Genomic DNA, 23853 nt, shown 5'->3' with positions numbered 1-23853 from the left:
ATATATATAGGAGAAGAGGGCGAGAGGAGTCAGTCCCAGTCATAGTAAGCTAGTGGCCAGTGAAGAGTCAGAGTGATCGAATTGTAAGAATATTAAACTGCAGAAGCTGTGCAAGGTGTTTACATATCTCCCTCCCACGGAATCTCCTGACGGCGACACTGAACCCAAGTAACACGTCCGGCATAACAATATGGTGAACAGTGTTCACAGCAACGCGGAAGGCATACGAAAGACTTTTGTAGGAATCACCTGTTGCTAAGAAACGAAGTGTGATCGCAATACATAGTCCTGGCTCGATGGGCGATCTCCAAAATGTTGTCTGCTTCTCAGTGTGTGGGCCAGTACGTGCAACAACCTCATTGAACAGGTCTTCATCAATCCTGAGGAAGTTTAATTATTTGTACAGCTCTGGATCTTCCTCTGCAGCCAGTTCTTTCATGAGTGTGACATAATGACCAAAGATAGGCCGTCTCGTCAGGTAGGGCTTCACCCAAATCCTCTTCTTTTTCGACTTCTTTTTTGTCACCTGTATCAGTTCCAGTATAGTTATCTCTATGGCGAGACACTCCATGTTGTGCTTGTGCAGCATCAATATCCTCAGTTTGGCTAGGACGCTCTCTGCCATGTTGTTGCGTTCACGAGAGACACTTAATTGTGGACTGGTGCCAGTTCCAGGCAACGCCCCCTTTTTATGCATCGGCAGAAATACCAAGATGCTACAACGGTTAGGCGCCGATGTCCGTGAAATACCGGGAAGGCACCTAGGCAAGTCCGTAACTTCATCGTGGTCGTCGTGGGTGGGTCGTGGGTTACCGGCTGTAACCTTGGTGATACACTGTCATTTTCCGTGGCCGCGTCGTAAGTGGGTCGGGAGGGCTCCGGGGTGGGGTCGCGAATGGTCACAGACAGACAGACAGACAGAGACAGACAGAGACACAGACAGACAGACATAGGAAGGGAAAGGAATGGAAGGAGGAACAGGTGGGAGGGAGTGAGGAAGAGAGAGGGAGGGATGGAGGAGAGTGAGGAAGGAAGGGAGAGAGGATAGAAAGAGATGAAAGAAAGGAGGAAGAGGAATGGGTGAATCGAGAGAGAGAGAGAGAGAGAGAGAGAGAGAGAGAGAGAGAGAGAGAGAGTTTTATGCACACGAATGAATTTAGGTATGAAGCTATTTATGAGGTAATTATAAATGCCGCCGGTAGGCCGGCGGTCTACCGCCGACTGACCTGCTGTAGTCGCCGGTCGTAGAAATCGAAAATCGTATATGGTCGCCGGTCGCCGGTCCCGGGATTGTTGTCTTTTTTGTCGGCGGTCAGGCCCCGATCGGCTTATCGGGAGTCATCGGGGACGATCGGGACCGGGACCGGGAATGTGTGAGAGACCCTTTATCGGGAGTCATCGGGGACGATCAGGACAGGGACCTTGAATGTGTGAGAGACCCTTTATCGGGAGTCATCGGGGACGATCAGGACAGGGACCGGGAATGTGTGAGAGACCCTTTATCGGGAGTCATCGGGGACGATCGGGACCGGGACCGGGAATGTATTATTTTCTCTCGTTTACAAATAAATAAAACAACGAGAATGATCAGCTACATTTGTATTGACAACTACTTATTGTATGAGGTATATTCAGAGTTGCCAGCCAGCGGGTATTGGGCCACAGGGAATTACCTGTATTTCTCTTCAATATAATAATTGTTAATAATAATAATTGTTAATAATAATGTAGCTGATTATTCTCGTTATTGTATTGTAATGCCAAAATTTTTCTCTTTACTACATTCCAACACGACCACATGCAGCGTGTACGTAACGAAACACACGAGAAATTAATCCAGACAAGGAAAGGTTTTGCCGGCGCCGGGGATCGAACCCGCGACCAGTGAGACCGGAGAGCCACCTTTACCAGTCGGTAAAAGACCCCCCTGGCAGAGGGTATATTATAATGGGAGGCTCGCCCATCAGGCTAGTCGCCGCGCACTACATTATTTATTGGTAAATGCACCGCCTTCCTCCCTTGGGGTATATCCACAGAGTTAGGTAGGCTATATACCAAAAAAAAAGAAAAAAGAAAAGAAAAGAAGGAGAAAATATAAATGCTGTCTGGCAGTCTCTCCTCATCCAAAATCGTTCTTGCATGAGAGTCGATAGACTATTGTGGGTGTTTACCTGCAAAACCTTTGACGTATATTATAATATACGTCAAAGGTTTTGCAAAATCAAAACTATAATAATTGCATGCATTTCTAAACTACAAACCTTCACAGCTGGAACGGATCAGCTTTTGGATTTCCGTGATTCGAAAATATATTTGCTTATCAAAGTGATTCTCAATGTGATGCAATATGTTTTGAGTTGAAAACGTTTGGTAATGCTGGCGGCCGGATGGATCTGATTCATGTCAACCATGCATGGATTGCCTTGCAAATGAATTATGTTAGGAATACTGCATTTGAAAATTTTCGGCTGTACATGTTTTGTGTTAAAGTACTGTCATGATAGAAAAAAAGTCATTGATCATCAATTTGAGGTCCTCGGGCAGCATACCGGAGAGGCCTCTGGCGACGACAGGCAGACAGTATTGCCAACGGAGGCGATGAAGACCATTAACGAAAATGACAATTAGAAACAAAAGATGCAACATAGTTTATCAAATTCAACATCATGTAAATAATCTTATAATAATTTCGGAAAAAGTTGTCGAAGTTTATGACAGTTATTCTGCCGTGCGGTGCATTTAAGATCAGCTGACGAGTTGGCATTTGTGGCTCACACTGTAAACATGGCGGCGAGCAGCAGCGGAGTGGAGTGGAGCCAGCTGGTGAAACCCATCCTTGCGGCTTCCTACGGCTCTGCCAATAAACAGGATCTGCCAGAACTTGTCAAGGCAATACTGAAGAGGTAGGAGAAGTAAATTTGTTGTTGGGCAGCGTGATGGGCAGTAAACTGTTAACTCCGTAGTGCCGTCACCAGTCTCCTGACGATAACAAAAGCGAGTAAATAGTTTGTACTCGTATATCGGGGGCTTCGTGGTGCACTGGTTAGCACACTCGGCTCACAACCGAGAGAGCCCGGGTTCGATTCCCGGGCGGAGTGGAAAAAATTGGACGGCTTTTCCGATACCCTACGCCCCTGTCCACCCAGCAGTGAATGGGTACCAGGTATTAATCGGGGGTTGTGTCCCGTCTCCTGGGGTCTGTTCCCTTCTCCTATAATTCCTTCCCCTTCTGTTTCTCTCCGGCATATGACCACAGATGTTGCGCCGACTAAACAAAACTTTCCAACCTAAATAGTTTGTACTTGTATCCTTATTATGAAAGAACAATACGACCAAGGAGTACGTCGAGGCCTGTCGCGTTAATATTGAACTTTGCAATTTAAAGCAAGTTGGCAACAATACATCGACAACGTATCACGGTATTTATCCATAATTGCAAACTCATTATGGTGGTTGACAATATTTTGGGTAAATATGATAAACAGCATCCATTTTCGGTACTGCCTTAGAGCAGTGTTACTCCACTGCAGGCCGCAGTCTGAATCTGGACCTTCTGAGTGTTGTAACTTGACCCCAGGCTCCATGACAAGAAAAGTATACAGTAATTAAATAACATGAATGTCCTGGTGATGGATTTTTTGAAGTTTTTTTCCTTAACTGACTGTAGGGCCAACATTCAGTTGAGGAAATACACTTGCACGACTCCATTGTAAGGACCTTCATGTTATTTAATTAAATTTTTGGGTAATTCTTTGTAAGAAGTCCACCTTCCCCTCTATCACTACAGCCCCCCCTACCCCCTAAAACAAGCCTGAGGACCTGTAGGGAATTGGGGTTTGCAAATTGACTGAAATATGGGTCTCCAAAATTTTCCCAGATTAGGGAAATTTCCTAGAACTTTAAGGAAAGTTCTTTAAACTTATTGTCTTGTAATGTAATCCAACATAATGCATCAGAGGCAGACACTGCTGCAGCCAATCTGTTGACAAGCGTTGGGCGTGTCATTGGATGGCCAATGTAGTGGCCCCTGCCCTATCCTGCCCACACTATGTATTTCTGGTGGCCCACACCTCATGTCAAATATATTTAATCTAGTACTCCAACCTAGCTTAATATAACCTCTTAAATGGGGGGGCTTCGCCCACCCCACACCCTTTACTAAGGAGGGCATCTCTGTATCTTCCCATCTTGTCAGTCATGTACTTGACACTCAACAGCCTTGGGAGCATTATATTTCTATATTTTTCCTAACGTGGGTAAATTTCCCTGTCTTGATTGCAACCTACTGTGAGAGGAAGTAACTTTTTGTTTTTAACAGCTAAAGAAACAGCTCAAGGGCAATAAAAAAAAGGTGTAAAAAAAAAAAAGCCTGCTAATCGCTGTTCCCACAAAGACAAAAGTAATGAGCGGTTAAAAGATAGGTCAATTTTGGGAGGAGAGGTGTCTTGATACACTCCTCTTGAAAGAATTCAAGTCAAAGGCAGGAGGGAATATAGACGAAGGAAGTCTGTTCCAGAGTTTACCAGTGTAAGGGATGAAAGAATGAAGATGCTGGTTAACTCTTGCATAAGGGGTTTGGACAGTATAGGGATGAGCATGAGTAGAAAGTCATGTACAGAGGGCTGCGGGAGGAGGGGAGGCTTGCAGTTAGCAAGTTCAGAAGAGCAATCAGCATGAAAATATCGATAGAAAATAGAAAGAGAGGCAACATGGCGGCGGACTTTAAGAGGTAGAAGACTTTCAGTATGAGGGGGAGAGCTGATGAGACGAAGAGCCTTAGACTCTACTTTGTCCAGGAGAGCTGTGTGAGTGAAGCCCCCCCACATGAGATGCATACTCCATACGAGGGTGGACAAGGCCCCTGTAAATGGATAGCAACTGTGAGGGGGAGAAGAACTGGCAGAGAAGGTACAGAACGCCCATCCTTGAGGAAGCTGACTTAGTAAGAGAAGAGATGTGAAGTTTCCAATTACAGTTGTCCCTTAAATAGTATGGAGGTTAGGGACCCAGGACCCCCGTACTATTCGAAAATCCTTATAAAATTAGTGCCCCCCCTAGAAACACTTCTGGGCACTCGTACGGAATCTGGGTCCCGCCTGGCTCGGCTGTTACCCATGGGCCCAAGTTGCCAGTTATGCATTTTCTGCTGCAGTCACAGCGCAGTGTTACCATGATAGGAGTGTCGAAGGGGGCGAAGCCCCCCGTTAGAGGTCAGGATATTTAAAATTCGGTTGGAGTAGTGTAAATATGCGTCCCTTAACTGTATAATATGGAGGTGTAATGTCATATTTTGGAGGTGTGGAGTCAACCTCCACAATTACTGTTTTGTATCTTATTTCAAGTGTGAATTAGAGAGCAATAGGAACTGGTAGAGAGTAAGAGAGAGTGTGAGTGTATGACACGGCTCGCTCGCTGACAATGTGGAAGACAGTGCTGCCAGGATGGCTCTGTTGCCCAGCGTGGAAACACTACAGCAGAAAATGCATAACTGGCAACTTTGGCCGGCGAGTAGAAGCTGAGCCAGGCGTGACCCGGGTTCACGTGGTAAGCTCTCCCTACCACAACTTAACTCATACCAAAACATAACTTCTTCTAAATCTGAATTCTTCTGCAAGGTGAATACCTTTATGAATGCTTTGGGGTGCATTCAACAGGTGTTTTGGCTTGTCTCTTGGGTCCCATGTTCATGTTAGGTGGTAATGGAGAAGTGTAGCTGAGGGTGTGCACACACACACACACGGACTGAGGGAAAGCACATAGGTTTCAATCTGGCAAAACAGTGTTCCTGATGTTGTGCACACACACACACATGGACTGAGGGGATGTGCATGGGTGAGAGTCTGGTAGAACAGTGTTGCCACTCACGCCATGGCTACTTGGTGCGACGAACGGGAAATTGAAAAATCCTAAAAAAAATATTCTATGACAATCGGTATAAAACCGAAACCGTACTATTGGAAACTGTACTATTTGAGGGACGACTGTATATATATATTTTACAGCAGACGAAACAGCTCAAGGGCAAAAAAGAGGAAACTTATGAAAAAAAATATTATGAAGAAATAAACAAAAATGACATGGCTGAATTCCCCTCCCTCCCTCGCCCTCTTCCACTCGTCACTTATGTCACTATAAAACACTTGCCTGCGCCATGATGGGCTGGGGCCGACTACCATCCAGGCCCCTCAAGAAATAGGCAGACACGTAAATAAAAGCTTTATGTGTTTATACACATGTGCATACATCGTCATGTTTCAGCATAGAAAATAGCCTAAAAGAATATTCATATGGCATGTTGAGGCAAACTAGCATCTGCGATGGCCTTGGAGGCAGCATCAGTCACCCCGGAGGAGCCAGAGAAAATTTTAGCATTTTGGCTCAATTTCCAAGAAAAGGACACCATCAGACACACAAAGTCCTTCAAAACAAAGAAAAAACTGCAATTCAGTAAAGAATACCGGGAAGGCATGTAGGTGTAAGGGGCGAACTCTATAGATCAATCCGATTTTAGAAAACGGGATTAGTTTCAGTTTTTCAGAAATTCCTTCGCCGCTATTTGACCGATTTTAATAAACAAAGAGGAGCTGAAGCGCAAGAAAATCATCATGAGTTTTCTTTTCAATTAATGGACAATTCTCAAAAAAAAAATAATAATAATAATAATAATATTGCTTGATTCACCAACAAAATACACACAAAAAAAATCTCATCATTTAACAAAAGCAAAATTGGAAAATTTTCTATGATGAATCTTTTGGATTCTGCTTTAAGTCTCTTTGGTATTTTTTCAGCAGCATAGGTCTTTAGATGAGAGAGGAATTTTGAGTGGAAGTTTGTTAAAAAGTAGTTTATTTTTCCTGCTATTATGTATTGACGGTAAATCTTAGGAGTAGCGGCTCCTAGCGGGTGCACATTTAGGGCATGGTGTGGTGGTAATTACAACATTTCTAGCACGTACGACGGGGTTTTGACAAGAGGACAGGCGTGTTTATGTCACAAGGGTGTATTTTTCTGCGCGGGCTCTTCCCTTTCTTCACCCCAGAGCTCGCAGTCTCATCACCCATCGACTTGGAGGAAATCGTGAAGCCAGCGTGGAAATATACACCCCTTGTGACATAAACACGCCTGTCCGCTTGTCAAAACCCCGTCGTACGTGATAGAAATGTAATTACCTCCACACCCACTAGGAGCCGCTATTCCTAAGATTTACCATATTGACTTATAGATCTGAAAGTAAGCGTATATTACTTCCCCATAAGCATACATTTCACATCAATATAATCAGGATAATACAGTTTTAATTTAAGAAATATTTAACTGTAGCAACAAGTCCATAATTTGAGTAACAGCAGCACAAGCCACAACAGCCCTGACTTTTGCAAATGAACACCATTGGACTGATTTGTTTACATAGTGGATATGGGCAACCAACATTGGTCATATGTGACACACACCCAGAAAAGTTGGACTTGCTGGTTATGCCTACTGCCAATGTGGTTGAAAGAAAAAGGGCCAGTATGACACCAGCTTGAACCCCATTCCTGTTTAGGGGGTTCGTGGTGCAGTGGTTAGCACACTCGGCTCACAACCGAGAGAGCCCAGCTTCGATTCCCGGGCGGAGTGGAAAAATTTGGGCGGCTTTTCCGATACCCTATGCCCCTGTCCACCCAGCAGTGAATGGGTACCAGGTATTAATCGGGGGTTGTGTCCCGTCTCCTGGGGTCTGTTCCCTTCTCCTATAATTCCTTCCCCTTCTGTCTCTCTCCGGCATATGACCACAAATGTTGCGCCGACTTAACGAAACTTCCCAACTTTCCCCATTCCCATTGTTTTCCGCCCTAAGCGCTCTCGTCTCGCGGTGAGCAGAGGGAACCCACACTTACGTCTTCGATGTGTACAAATAGGATGCTCGTATACCAAGGCATTTTTAGGGATTATTTATTTTATTTTTGCTCATAAATCAAATCATTGTCACAACATCGTGAAGAACGTAAAATTGCCCCTTTTTCATTCTTGTCTTTTTCTCCTTCATATTTTCATAAAAATATAACCACTCAATGATTTTCCTTGTTATGAACAGTATTTACAGGTATTCCTAAGTACCTTAAATTCGATTTTTTTATTTTGTATGATTGAAGGTAATGTTTCATGTTACGAGTTTTGATCATTTAAAGTCTAAAATGTCAATATCTTCTATTTCTGTCTTTTAAACACATTTAAATAATTATTGCTGTGCACATTGAATAAATACCCTGGCACTGATTCTATATGGATTTTGAATACAATCCTGCATAATTTGCCTTAACCCGGTAGCAGCGACGGGCCAAATTTGTGCCATGATTTAAACCTCCCAGAATAGATGATACATAAACTGATCACAAATGCTTTGATATATGTTATGAAATGGTTTGTGTGAGTGATGTTTTTTCTCATTTTTCTCGCTTGGGGAGACCATTAAGAAACATGATCCCCGCTGCTACTGGGTTAATAGGGTTAGCATCTCCTTAATTAAAGAGTGATTGCATTTTTATAATGTATTTATCACATTTATAGGAAAATGATAATATTCTGTTACTTGCTGTGTTTATTTCAGCCCAGTGATACAATATACATCTATAATTATCCAAATGGTCCTTGTCTGTATTCTGTTGGGATATCAGTATGAATAAAATAGATTTTTTTTTATAATTCTTATGTACTTTTATAGTTTTTTTTGCAGTATTTACAAAAAGTTTAAAGGGCTATATCTCTTTAACTAAACAACCTAGAGTCTAGTTTCTTGCATCCTACACTCCAAACATTATTATATAAGATATTAGGGGATAATGAAACAATTCTGCAAAAAAACTATTGATATGAAAACAAAACAAAAAAGTCGCCTGTAATATCTTGTTTTATGCAGATGCCGCATCAAAATAGTGTACCATGAGACCTCCTGATTCATAGACATACACCCCTTGATTGCTTAGCTTTGATGCATTTTATATATATGTTTTGCATAATGTATTCTTGAGTACTTACTTTGTCCTTTCCTTTCCAGTAAAGAGGAAATATTTCACCATGAGGAACAGTATGAGGCCTTCTATGTGTCTCTGTGTGTCCTAGCAGCAGACTACTTGGCCAGCAATGCCCACCAGTGTAAGTTACTACCTGCTGTTGATGGTCGAGTTAGGCAATATGCTTCAGCTACTTTTTTCAACAATTTTTCCTTTTAGCTACCAGAACAGCGTCCTTTATAAACAACCTCTTTGAAAGACTGCTCATCTCCATTCAAGGGGAAGGTGGGGTAAGATGGACCCCTCTACACAAAAATGAGTCTAGAAACCACATATATATAATTTTTTCAAGGGTCATGATGGTGCTTTGGGGTGTTAAATATAAAGGCTTCATCCTGGTCACTTGTTTTAGAGGAGTAGATTGAAGCAATATCTTGAATTATTTTACCTCGGAGATCTGTCTTGCGCCACCTTCCCCTGTATTATTTTCTGCATCATACCTCTCCTTCACCTTTCGTTTCACATATGCTCTGTTTGTTTGTATACTGTATTTCAATTTATAAGATACATTTCTGATTTGAGGGCTACCTTCAGGGTAAAAAAGATCCTGTTTTCATTTACGTATTTAATATCAGGATAATCTTTTATTATTTTGTATGCTTCATAATAATATATTGGATAACCCATAAAAGGAGTAAGGCCTGGTGTATATTGTGATGCATGGGAGTCTGTATCTAATTATTTTCAATTAGAATACTTGGGCTTCGTGGTGCAGTGGTTAGCACACTCAGCTCACAACTGTGCGAGCCCGGGTTCGATTCCCGGGCAGAGTGGAAAAATTTGGGCGGCTTTTCTGATACCCTATGCCCCTGTCCACCCAGCAGTGAATGGGTACCAGGTATTAATCGGGGGTTGTGTCCCGTCTCCTGGGATCTGTTCCCTTCTATAATTCCTTCCCCTTCTGTCTCTCTCCGGCATATGACCACAGATGTTGCGCCGACTAAACAAAACTTTCCAAACTTTCCAATTAGAATAAATAGTTGACTGAATGAAAATATCTCTTGGCAGTGACTGTTGGAGGTGTGAGTCAGGCTGTGAGTGCAGCAAAGGTGTTGCTTCAGTTTTTGGCCAGCCGTGTTGGCTCTCCACCGACCAATGTCACCACCCCAGCATCCCTCTCTTCCCCACCCTCGCCTCTTACCACTGCTGCAGCCATCACCATTGGCTCGGCCCCTTCTTCTGGTGGTGTTGCCAGTGTTGGTGCACCATCATCGTCTGGCTCTCCAGCCACAACATCTACAACATCATCGAGTACTTCAAATGGAAGTGCTCCGGCCAGTACAGCCTCCACTAATGCAGCGTCAACTGTTACTACACCTGCAGAGTAAGTTCCATTGACGTCTTATTTTATAATTGCAGAGGCAGTTATGTTCTTAATTAAATGAAAATATTACTTAGTAGAAAAATGCAGCCATAGCTTCAGTCAGTTTAACCCCGTAGCAGCGATGGGCCAAATTTGTGGCTTTACCGTGTAGCAGTGAGAGGCCAGATTTGTGGCTTTACCGTGTAGCAGTGAGAGGCCAAATTTGTGGCTTTACCGTGTAGCAGTGACAGGCCAAATTTGTGGCTTTACCGTGTAGCAGTGAGAGGCCAAATTTGTGGCTTTTACATGTAGCAGTGACGGGCCAAATTTGTGGCTTTACCGTGTAGCAGCGATGGGCCAAATTTGTGGCTTTACCGTGTAGCAGTGTCAGGGCAAATTTGTGGCTTTACCGTGTAGCAGTGTCAGGGCAAATTTGTGGCTTTACCGTGTAGCAGTGTCAGGGCAAATTTGTGGCTTTACCGTGTAGCAGCGACGGGCCAAATTTGTGGCTTTACCTTGTAGCAGTGACGGGCCAAATTTGTGCCATGATATAAAACCCCCAAAATAGATGATACATAAACCGATCACAAATGCTTTGATATATATTATGAAATGGTTTGTGTGGGTGATGATTTTATCTCATTTTTCTCGCTTAGAGGGACCGTTGAGAAACACGATTCCCGCTGCTACTGGGTTGATTAAATGAAAATATTACTTAGTAGAAAAGTGCAGCCATGGCTTCAGTCAGTTTAAGAATGGCCATCCAAGGGCCTCTTGATCAGGTAGTGAGTGGGTCAACAGTTTTCTTGCCTCCTACATCACACCTAAACAGTCATTTGGGTGACCTACAGCTCTGATGTGGCATTGTGTTGTGTACATGGTGAATAGCTTAGAAGCACCCATGTTACCAACTGTGAATGATTAACGTCTGATTAACCCGATAGCAGCGATGGGCCAAATTTGTGGCTTTACCATGTAGCAGCGACGGGCCAAATTTGTGGCTTTACCGTGTAGCAGCGACAGGCCAAAGTTGTGGCTTTACCGTGTAGCAGCGACGGGCCAAATTTGTGGCTTTACCATGTAGCAGCGACGGGCCAAATTTGTGGCTTTACCGTGTAGCAGTGACAGGCCAAAGTTGTGGCTTTACCATGTAGCAGCGACGGGCCAAATTTGTGGCTTTACCGTGTAGCAGCGACGGGCCAAATTTGTGGCTTTACCGTGTAGCAGCGACGGGCCAAATTTGTGGCTTTACCTGTAGCAGCGACGGGCCAAATTTGTGGCTTTACCGTGTAGCAGCGACGGGCCAAATTTGTGGCTTTACCGTGTAGCAGCGACGGGCCAAATTTGTGGCTTTACCATGTAGCAGCGATGGGCCAAATTTGTGGCTTTACCGTGTAGCAGCGATGGGCCAAATTTGTGGCTTTACCGTGTAGCAGCGATGGGCCAAATTTGTGCCATGATATAAACCCCCCAAAATATATGATACATAATCTGAACATATGTATTATGAAATGGTTTGTGTGAGGGGTGATTTTTTCTAATTTTTCTCGCTTAGAGGGACCATTAAAAAACATGATCCCCCACGGCTACCGGGTTAAGAGTGAGAGTAGGCAGCCAAACAACTACTGCAGTGGGTATAAGCTAGTCCAAGTGAGGTATATATGGGGGTGATGGGAGTGCCACAAGCCAATCAGAGACCCTTTTGTGTTCTCTTTGTCATGGTTAACCCTGTAGCAGCGGGGATCATGTTTCTTAATGGCCCCTCCAAGCGAGAAAAATGAGAAAAAATCACCCCTCACACAAACCATTTCATAATATATATCAAAGCATTTGTGATCAGATTATGTATCATCTATTTTTGGGGATTTATATCATGGCACAAATTTGGCCCATAGCTGCTACGCGGTAAAGCCACAAATTTGGCCCGTCGCTGCTGCCGGGTTAACACTAGAGTAGTTCAACATGGTCTCTTAGGACAAGTTCTCTTACATTCATGGACATGTGAAAAGGGCAGGGGAGGGGGTGCTGAGGGAGGCGGAGGAGGTGAGAGTTGGGGGACGGGGGCCAGTAGGAAGGCTTAGGAAAAAGTGGAGTGGGTGTGTGATGGAGGATATGAATGTATTGGGGATAGAGGAAGATATGGCACAAGATTGGGAGATGGGGAGAAGTCATTGCCCGTCCAACCCCACCTTAAATGAGGGGGCTTCGTGGTGCAGTGGTTAGCACACTCGGCTCACAACCGAGAGAGCCCGGGTTCGATTCCTGGGCGGAGTTGAAAAATTTGGGCGGCTTTTCTGATACCCTATGCCCCTGTCCACCCAGCAGTGAATGGATACCAGGTATTAATCGGGGGTTGTGTCCCGTCTCCTGGGGTCTGTTCCCTTCTCCTATAATTCCTTCCCCTTCTGTCTCTCTCCGGCATATGACCACAGATGTTGCGCCGACTAAACAAAACTTTACAACTTTTTCCATCTTAAATGAGAAAATATGGACATGAAATAAATGATGATGATGATGATGATGACGACCATATGACATGCACATGACACTTTTTCCTCACAAACATTTTTTTTTTTTTTTTTACAAATTTATAACTAAATGAAATGAAGAATAAAAAATAGCCTTGGAAGGGTTTTCCTTAGGAATTTTCAGAAAACTTATTTATTTATTTTTTTTTTTTTTTTAAGGTTAGGTTATTGTAGCCTGTTTAGACTTCAGTTTTAGGAGGCTGTTGGGGAATGTCCCTGAGCCCATTGGTGGTGAAGGCAGGATTTTTTAAATGACGCCTTTTGAGGCTCATGCTGCCCTCCGGTGCTCCCTAATACACTCACTATCAGAGACAATTCATAGCAGCGTATGGATGTTCCGCCACTCAATGGCAGCTTGGGAAATGGCCAGGCCTCGGGGACTTAACTCAGAACCCTGAATTCACCACAGCTTCACCCTGATCACTCAGCCACCCCCTCCCCATTCTATCATGCTGCAGAGAATTGAGTCATAAAAAAAAAATCACATTTCAATACAAATATGCCTTCCTTAGCTTCATAATAAATGTTTTAAAATGCTTGACATCATACAGTGAGATGCCCTCTGAGCCCCCCTGGTAAGCCTGAGCTAATGTGATTAGGAGAGGACTGGTAATGGTAACTGGAGTCACTGGACATGTTCAGTACAGAATCTGGTGAGTCATGTACAGTGCTGTGTTAGCTGTAGGTCAAGACTGTTTTCTCCAAACTTTCATGGGGGCTTTGTGGTGCAGTGGTTAGCACGCTTGGCTCACAACCAAGAGAGTCCGGGTTCAATTCCCAAGCAAAGTGGAAAAATTTTGGCGGCTTTTCCGATACCCTACGCCCCTGTCCACCCAGCAGTGAATGGGTACTAGGTATTAATCGGGGGTTGTGTCCCGTCTCCTGGGATGTGTTCCCTTCTCCTATAATTCCTTCCCCTTCTGTTTCTCTCCGGCATATGACCACAGATGTTGTGCCGACTAAACAAAACTTTATAACTTTCCAAACTTTCATGAAGGGATGTACTATCACACCAAATATGGATTTATGTCACAGAGGCGAGAAGGAACGCATGGTGTCCGTTCACGACAAGCACCTCCTGGCGGGCATCAAGGCACTCTGCCGAGGGTCAGGGGCGCTGCATCGAGCTGACCAGACAGCCCTTACAGCGGCCATGAAGGCTGCCAAACTTCCTCCTCACATCAAGACTGTTGCTCCAGGTACCCCTCCTCCTACAGGTCTGTTGTAATAGTGAGAAGTGTAGGAGTTAGTTCTGCTTCTTTTGTTGTCAAGTTGTGAGTGTGTGTTCTTCGTCTTTCTCCCCGGTTATGCAGGTTTGTGCACATTACTTTGTTTACAGATTTAGATATAGGTATTTCTCGATTTACGTGAGTATTGTATCCTTGAAGAGGTCGCGTAAATCAAAAACAATGTAAATCAAACAAGAGGTAGGTTTGTACCTTTATTGCCTACTGTATCACTCTGTCTCCTCTCCCTCTCGTGGTTCCTCCTCTGGCTGCCCTTCCCCTCGTGGTAGCACGGCAGCGAGGGTGTTGTTGTTGTTGAGTGGCGTGGCAGCGTGGGTACTGTATTGTTGTTCAAGTGGCGTGCGGGAAGAACTGAGCTCAGCTGTGTGGCCGCAGCGCCGTGTGAGTCCAGTTGCGTGAGACATCTGGTGGCCACTCCATAAAATATCGCGTAAAAGTGAAAAAAAACCCGTAAATTAAACATTTATTTGGATTTTGGACCCTGCGTTATTTCAAAAACACGTAAATCGAGAGTTACCTGTATAGGGGAAGATGGGGGTGGTGATGGTGATGGTGAAAATGGCAGGTTGGTGGTGGATGGAGGAGTGTTGGAGGAGGTACAACAATTCTGCTATTTGGGAGATGTGTTGGGCTGTGAAGCGGGAGTGGAGAGAACAGTGAGGGCAAGAGTGGCCGTTGCATGGAGAAGGTGGCGAGAAATGGCCAGTCTGTTAGTAAACCGCAGCATAAGTTTGAGGAACAGAGGAAGTCTATACAAAGCCTGTGTGAGATCTGCTCTCTCGTACAGAGCAGAAACATGGGCACTAAATAGTAGACTGATGGACTTTTTACTCAGCTGTGATCGCAGGAGTGAGGTGGCAGGATGGGAAGTCTAGCCATGAAGTAGCCGAGTTGTGTGGGGTTGAGGACCTATCCGTTGAGTTGAGGAAGAGAAGACTAAGATGGTTTGGACATGTGAAAAGAGCGGGGGAAGGGGTGCTGAGGGAGGCGGAGGACGTGGGAGTTAGGGGAAGGCGGCCAGTAGGAAGGCTTAGGAAAAAGTGGAGTGGGTGTGTGATTTTTTTTATTTTTTATTTTGTTATATTTTTTATTTTATTTTTACGTGTACACCTATAGTGCCGGTAGGCTTTCTTGAGGGGCCTGGATGGTAGTCGACCCCAGCCCGTCATGGCGCAGGCAAGTGTTTATAGTGGCGCCATCTTCTCTTGGCTCATGCTGCCCCCCAGAACTCCTTGATTCACTTGGACGGTTTCCTCTAGAGTCTGGGTTGATGGGTGGTCTTCAGGACAGCATGTGGGTAGTTTTAAGCCACTCGGCGGTGACTGAAAAATCTGAGGTGGTAGCGTGGGGGATTCGAACCCGCGTTGTCCATCATGCAGTGAATGTGGGCCCAGCACGCTACCACTCAGCCACCGCCTCCCCCAATATGGAGGATATGAATGTATTGGGGATAGAGGAAGATATGGCACAAGGTTGGGAGATGTGGAGAACGGTCATTGTCCGTCCAACCTTATCTTAAATGGGAAAATATGGATGTTAAACGACAATGATGATGATGAATGACTTCTACAACCCTTTCTGCTGCCACTGCTTATGCCTCTGCCATTATCTGGTCCACCCCCCTTCCATTTGGTATGTGAGGAGTTGCTGGTTAGGCTTGTTGTGAGTTATGTAGGGCAGTAGGTACTATGGTAGGAAGTGTATAGTTGGCCTGAATTTTTATGAGTACTAAAAACAATGTCCAACAATCTCAGTGACTGAATCCAGGGGCCATATTTTGTATCTATTTAAGGCACTTGATATCTGTTGACTTGAATGCTTAATAAATTAGTTTATATCTTCACCTTATGTGTAAATTATTGATCAGTGATCAGATTGATAGATATGTCAGGCTGGAAAGGATGTGTAGCTACCATATAAAATAATCAAGTGCCCCTTACAAGAACTTGTGGTACCACTAAGGGCCGCTTTCACAGTCACTTTGTTTGTTTTGATCGTTACCAATGGCGGCGGTCGACGTTAGAGTCTTCCACGTGAAACTTGCCTATGGGGTAGTGGTGGTGGCGGCTGCAGAGAAAACGAGAGGTGTTGAGTGTGTGTGGCAAGGTGTGGGGCAAGGCTAACCCCGCAGCCACCACTACCCCATCGGCCAGTTTTACGTTGAAATTCTATAGCGGCGATAACAGCCATTGGTAACGATCAAAACAAACAAAACGACTGTGAAAGCGGCCCTAAGTATCTACTCAGACTGAGAAAACAGCTTTGTTCTCTCAGTCTGAGTAGATACTAAGTGGTATCATGTGCAGCTGCATCCAAACTTAACTGAAGAGCCCTGACTCTGTAAATAGTCTCCTTGCTTAGGCACCCTCCATTCATGCCATTTAGTTCTGGTCCCATTATTATGGAATGGATAGTTTCTAGAATGTGAACAAAACTGGAAAATAGGGAAAATTTATTAAGATAATGAAAGGGTAAGTGTTTTTGCTATGTTAATTTTACCATTTCTGGTGTATGATAAAATGCTGTTTTTAGTTTTATGTTGTTGTGGTAGTGGTTGGCATGCCTAGCAATGAATCCACTGGCCTGGGTTTGATCCCTGCCTTGGTACCCCATGCACTCAAATGTTCCTCCTCCCTTTTGGTCATGTTGATCAATAAATGCCCAGGGAAAGTAAAATGCAATAATCTGGATGCACAAGGGGGGGCTTTGTGGTGCAGTGGTTAGCACACTCGGCTCACAACCGAGAGAGCCCAGGTTCGATTCCCGGGCGGAGTGGAAAAATTTGGGCGGCTTTTCCGATACCCTACGCCCCTGTCCACCCAGCAGTGAATGGGTACCAGGTATTAATCGGGGGTTGTGTCCCGTCTCCTGGGATCTGTTCCCTTCTCCTATAATTCCTTCCCCTTCTGTCTCCCTCCGGCATATGACCACAGATGTTGCGCCGACTAAACCAAACTTTCCAACTTTTCCTCCTCCCTTTTGGTCATGTTGATCAATAAATGCCCAGGGAAAGTAAAATGCAATAATCTGGATGTACGAGGGGGGGGCTTTGTGGTGCAGTGGTTAGCACACTCGACTCACAACCGAGAGAGCCCAGGTTCGATTCCCGGGCGGAGTGGAAAAATTTGGGCGGCTTTTCTGATACCCTAAGCCCCTGTCCACCCAGCAGTGAATGGGTACTAGGTATTAATCGGGGGTTGTGTCCCGTCTCCTGGGATCTGTTCCCTTCTCCTATAATTCCTTCCCCTTCTGTCTCCCTCCGGCATATGACCACAGATGTTGCGCCGACTAAACGAAACTTTCCAACTTTTCCTCCTCCCTTTTGGTTATGTTGATCAATAAATGCCCAGGGAAAGTAACATGCAATAATCTGGATGTATGCTTGCTTGTGTCCTAGGGTAGTTGGTTCTTACCCACCAATGAGCACTGAGGCCAGACACATCTTAACCCTTAGACTGCGGTGGAACTCTATATAGACGGTCCAAAATTCAGTCGTCAGTTTTGTATGGCAGAAATATAACAACACTTCCAGATTGCGGTAGAATCCATATATAGACGATAGTTAAAACACATCTAGTGCAGCGTAACTATATTTATGCTGCGGTCCTAAGCTCGGCAGTGACTATATAGAGACGGTTCATTTGGGGGGAGCTACTCTTCAAATACTGCCGCCGTCTGAGGGTTAATGTGGACCCCTAACTTTACCTTTGTTTTAGTATTGTTCTAATATTTTTTATTAAATAATTCTCAATGTTTTGTTCATCCATTTTGTTGTAACCACAGCAGTTGCAGAGCTGAAGATCAATTTACAGTCAAGCATTAATGTTATAGTAGTTCTCTTGTTGCCTTTGTATTTTCAGAATTTGCTTAAGATTTTTAGTATATTAGCTCCAGCTTTACTTTCAACAGTTCCTTCCTTCATTTCATATTGAAAAAACTCAAAGCTAACTTGACTATTCTTTCCTATATTTGGCTTACCTTTTTGCTTATGCAGGAGAAAAGGAGTCATCTTCCAAGGAGGTGCGCAGGGGCCGGAGTGATCCGAGCGCCATCATCCTAGAGCAGCTAGTGTCACCAATACATGACATTGGAGGCTCCCGGCCACGCCCGTCTCATACTTCCACAACACCTGCGGCTGCTGACAAAGACACAGATGGACCTCTGGCCAGTGTATCAGACTCAGCCCTGGATATGAGGGTGAGTTATACTGTGGATTAGAGGATGAAGTCTTAAAAAGAGATAAAGACGAGGTCAAATCTGTAAAGTATTGCTCTTGCTGTACAGGTGACCCGTTGGAGAGTCAGGCCTTCATATCGGCACAACCTGTAAAAATAAAACAACACAAGCAGTATCCATTACAAATCATCCTATTCCCTATTTCTTGCACACCACATATTTTCCATAAAACTCCTCATGGCTTCTATAATTCTCTCATTTGCTTCATCACTCAGTCCCAGCAGCAGCAGCATCCACTCCCTCTCTGTCCTTGCAATCCTCCCATTCACATCCCAGCCCATCTCACTCAGTGCCACCCTCATCATCTCCGTCCTTTCTCTCCGGTACCTCCCACACACCAGTATCACATGCGCGACAGTTTCATCCACACCCCTGTCACACATCTGACACACTTTGCTGCGGGACTCAGGCCACCTGTAATTTCTTGCAGTCACATTCATACACTGCACTCAAGCTTGGAAGAGAAGATCACCACTCAGTAGGTCTTCGTCTGAGCTATTTCTCTAGATTTTTTTGTAATGCATCAAGTTTCTCAACTCTCTCCTGCCATTCCTAAGATCTGGTGCAGAAACCTATTGTCAAATAAAGGTCTAGAGAAAATTTTATACAGTAGAACCTTGTTTATTCAGCATTCAAAATTATGGTAGGGGGCTTCGTGGTGCAGTGATTAGCACACTCGGCTCACAACTGAGAGAGCCCGGATTCGATTCCTGGGCATAGTGGAAGAATTTGGGCGGCTTTTCCGATACCCTACGCCCCTGTCCACCCAGCAGTGAATGGGTACCAGTATTAATCGGGGGTTGTGTCCCGTGTCCTGGGATCCGTTCCTTTCTCCTATAATTTCTTCCCCTTCTGTTTCTCTCCAGCACATGACCACAGATGTTGTGCCGACTTATCAAAACTTTCCAACTCCTCAAAACAATGGCAAATATCTGGGGCCTGATTTTTATTTATTTACTTATTTATTTATTTTTTTTTTTTTTTTTACATGCCTGTAGGCTTTCTTGAGGGGCCTTATGGACAGCCCCAACCCATTAGTGGTGCAGGCTAATTTTATAGTGGCTGCCATGATGTATGACTCTTGCTGGGCCCATGCTGCTTCCTGGTGCTCCTCTTGATGAAAGTTGTTGAAGTTAGGGTTGATTGAAGATCCAGACAGCATGTGGGTGATCTTCCACCACTTGGCGATGGCTTGATAAATCTGTATGTTCCGGTGAGGGCTGGAACCTTTTTCACGCTAGGTTAGGGTAGGCGGTGGCTGAACTGGTAGCGTACTGGGCCCACATTCACCGCGTAATGGACGATGCGGGTTCGAATCCCCACGCTACCACCTCGGATTTTTCAGTCACTGTCGAGTGGCTTAAAACTACCCACATGCTGTCCTGAAGACCACCCATCAACCCGGACTCTAGAGGAAGCCGTCCAAGCGAATCAAGAACGAGTTCAGGGGGGCAGCATGAGCCAATGCAAGATGGCGCCACTATAAACACTCGCCTGCTCCAGAACGGGCTGGGCCGACCATCAGGCCCCCCGGGAAGATGCCTACCGGCGCAGTAGGCAGCAATGTAAAAAAAAAAAAAAAAAAAAAAAACATGTAGTAATGTCGTGCCCCTGGAGCATATTTTTCTATTTCCTCTATTTCCCAACACATCCTCTGCGTGTATCGAAACACACAAGAAATTAATCAAGATCAGGGTATTCGTCGGCTGCCTGGGATTGAACCCATGACCAGCGTGATGGAAGAGCCACTCCTTATCAAGTCAGCCAAAGAGGTACCCCACTCGCCAAGTGGGTTATGGGAGGCTCCTTTATCAGGCCAAGTCGCCGCACTACAGTAATACTACTTTGTAAATGTTAAATGATGGTATAGTCAAGAGATATGGGCATTGTAAGGTAGCGTTTACAATTATAAAGGATATGTTTAACATCAGCATTGTGGCACCGGAGCCGTATTGAGGCCTGCTGCCTTTCACCGTTATTACTGGGCCACATACTCAAAACATTCAAAGGTGCCTTTCTTGGCAACAGCACCTTTCCGCACCGCCATTCCCTGAAAGGTGCATAAACAAAAGCTTGACAGAACGGCAAATTCTTTGAAAACAGGGCTTTTAAGCGCCTCTGTGGAAAGTTTGAGTTGGAGCTGCCATTGAGGAGGCAAAGGCGCCTTGTGACTAGTCAGTGGAGGAGAACGCCTGTCTCCTAGCTCACAGTTACATGAAATACAACCTCTGAACTTGATTTTGAATGAAACACATCATTTCAAGAGTGGTTACAGGGTGGCAGCACTGTAGTAAACCTATTTGACCTAATCAAATAAGGAGTTAGGATTGTGAGTTGTGATTCATGAACAGTTCTATAATGCTGTTTTATCCACTCACTGTGAGGTGGACCCCAAGTAACACTATAACAGGCTAGTAAATGGAGTCACATTACTTCAGTAGATAGAACAATCAATGGTGTTGTTATTGATAGGGGCTCTCGGGAATGTGGCTACTGCTGATTGATGGTGTTATTATTGATATGAGCTCACGGGAATGTGGCTACTGCTGATTGATATAGGGCTCGGGTACTGCTGATTGATGGTGTTATTATTGATATGAGCTCACGGGAATGTGGCTACTGCTGATTGATGGTGTTGTTATTGATAGGGGCTCACGGGAATGTGGCTACTGCTGATTGATGGTGTTGTTATTGATAGGGGCTCACGGGAATGTGGCTACTGCTGATTGATGGTGTTGTTATTGATAGGGGCTCACGGGAATGTGGCTACTGCTGATTGATGGTGTTGTTATTGATAGGGGCTCACGGGAATGTGGGTACTGCTGATTGATGGTGTTGTTATTGATAGGAGCTCACGGGAATGTGGGTACTGTTGATTGATGGTGTTGTTATTGATAGGGGCTCACGGGAATGTGGCTACTGTTGATTGATGGTGTTGTTATTGATAGGAGCTCACGGGAATGTGGGTACTGCTGATTGATGGTGTTGTTATTGATATTGATGGTGTTGTTATTGATAGGAGCTCACGAATGTGGGTACTGCTGATTGATGGTGTTGGAATGTGGGTACTGCTGATTGATGGTGTTGTTATTGATAGGGCCTCACGGGGAATGTGGGTACTGCTGATTGATGGTGTTGTTATTGATAGGGCTCACGGAATGGGTACCTACTGATTGATGGCTGATTGATGGTGTTGTTATTGATAGGGCTCACGGAATGTGGGTACTGCTGATTGATGGTGTTGTTATTGATAGGGAATGTGGGTACTGCTGATTGATGGTGTTGTTATTGATAGGGCTCACGGGAATGTGGCTACTGCTGATTGATGGTGTTGTTATTGATAGGGGCTCGGGGAATGTGGGTACTGCTGATTGATGGTGTTGTTATTGATAGGGGCTCACGGGAATGTGGGTACTGCTGATTGATGGTGTTGTTATTGATAGGGGCTCACGGGAATGTGGGTACTGCTGATTGATGGTGTTGTTATTGATAGGGGCTCACGGGAATGTGGCTACTGCTGATTGATGGTGTTGTTATTGATAGGGGCTCTCGGGAATGTGGGTACTGCTGATTGATGGTGTTGTTATTGATAGGGGCTCTCGGGAATGTGGCTACTGCTGATTGATGGTGTTGTTATTGATAGGGGCTCTCGGGAATGTGGCTACTGCCGAGTGCTAGGCTACATGTTTTTATTGCTTCTCAATGGACATACTTCTCACCCTCACTTGTATCCGCATCTCCATCTTGGGAGATTTCAACGTTCACCACCAGCTTTGGCGTTCATCCTCTTTCACTGACCAGCCTGGTGAACAAGCCTACAACTTTGCTCTCCTCAATGATCTAGAGTAGTTGGTTCCCTACACGTATTCCCAACCGTCTTGGAGACAGGCCCAACATACTAGACCTCTTCCTTACCTCTAACCCTTCTGCTTACTCCATCAAACTGTTCTCTCCGTTGGGCTCCTCCGATCACAACCTTATTTCTGTATTCTGTGCTATTGCTCCTGTACAGCCTCTGGACCCATCAAAGAGGCGATGCTTCTGGCACATTGCTTCAGCTCGGTGGGACGACCTGAGGATGTACTTTTCCAATTTCCCGTGGAATGATTACTGCTTGAATGGACCTCTAAAACAAAAAATGATTCTTAACCATAACATAATTACTAGTTAGAATTAAAGGTTGCTATTTAAACTTGTTAAACCTATGTTCTTATGTCTTGTCCTAATCTTTGCCAGAACCTCTTTGCTGGACGTTGTGTGTCAGCTCTGCAAAATCTTGGTGGGGAACAACTTATTGATGTTTGCCTGAAGCTGCCCACTATTGTCAAGTATACTCAGCGCTACAAAGACCTACTGGAAGGCAAAGGACATGGCTTTCCCACGACTATATCTGAAGCTTTGGTGATGAAAGCTGGGTAAGTGTTAACCTCATTTAACTCCAGTGTGGTGTGATGACAGGGCCAGCGCTGGGTAGGTACGCACATTGTACATTCACTAGATGTCAGCATTTTGAGCGCCTTTGTCCATTTCAGCAGGAATTTTCTGTTTCATTTCGTTGTTGTATTTTCAATTCTTAACCCCTCCACTCCGGCAATGCTGAAGTCGGCATCTGATGGCGTCGCCGTATGGAAAGGGTTAGTCCTCTTCTAAACCTCTTAATCCTCTTCTAAACCTCTTAAGAGGAAATGGAAGAGGAATTTAAAGGAGGATTGAGAGGTTTGGAAGAGGGTTAATCCTCTTCCATTTCCTCTTAACTCTTTCCATACTGTGACGCTGAAGTCTGCGTCACGGATGGAAAGGCTTAAGCCCCTCTCAGTAGTCATTCTCTTGCTTCATCCCCCCCCCAGGAAGGAAAAAAGTTGAGTGGTATGATGCTCTGTGTCACTTCCTGCAGTCACCTGGCTTACCTTGCCAATCACTGGGTGCACTAGCAGCAACAGGCCAGTTAGGTAGAAACAGTGAGATAAGTACAAACACATGACACTCACACACTTGCCGTTGAATAAACAAATGCTCTGCTCTGGCATCAGGGTAGAAAATTATCACACTGTTCAACTACCAAACTTTGTGCTAGGTGCTCAAAGCTTAGAACAGGGAATACGTGCAAGGTACTGCTAAGCCGTGAATCTTGATTTCATAAAACTCTGAGCAACCACAGCATGCATATTTAGCCCCATCACTCTGGGATTCTGCTTCAATAATGATACACTCGTCCCTCAAATAGTACGGTTTTCCAATAGTACAGTTTCGGTTTTATACGGATTGTTATAGAAAAAAAAAATTAGGATTTTTAAAATTTCCCGCTCGTCGCACCAAGTGCCATGGCGTAGAAGGTAGAATTGGTGGAGTTGACATCAGCCCAGTTAAGTGAATCCACTGAACTGTCATTTTTAGGGCCGCAAGGTTCTGGAAACCTGCCAGGTGTCAGGTGTCGTCAGGTCAGGCCAGGCTGCTCTCACCCGTGTATCCCTCATCTTCCGGCC

The 23853-nt window shown here is 44.7% G+C and overlaps 1 protein-coding gene across 1 annotated transcript; it reads left to right on the top strand.

Annotated features, from left to right (window-relative positions):
* Positions 1 to 2738: 2738 nt before the first annotated feature.
* Positions 2739 to 14115, top strand: LOC126991200 (uncharacterized). Its single transcript, XM_050849978.1, has 4 exons — positions 2739 to 2903; positions 9041 to 9138; positions 10065 to 10380; positions 13923 to 14115. Exons 1-4 carry the CDS (start codon positions 2785 to 2787, stop codon positions 14113 to 14115), a joined length of 726 nt encoding a protein of 241 aa, XP_050705935.1. The 5' UTR covers positions 2739 to 2784.
* Positions 14116 to 23853: the final 9738 nt, after the last annotated feature.

Source organism: Eriocheir sinensis, chromosome 6, assembly GCF_024679095.1.
Source record: "Eriocheir sinensis breed Jianghai 21 chromosome 6, ASM2467909v1, whole genome shotgun sequence".
NCBI classification, from domain to species: Eukaryota; Metazoa; Arthropoda; class Malacostraca; order Decapoda; family Varunidae; genus Eriocheir; species Eriocheir sinensis.
This window is presented reverse-complemented; position numbering and strand designations above follow the sequence as displayed.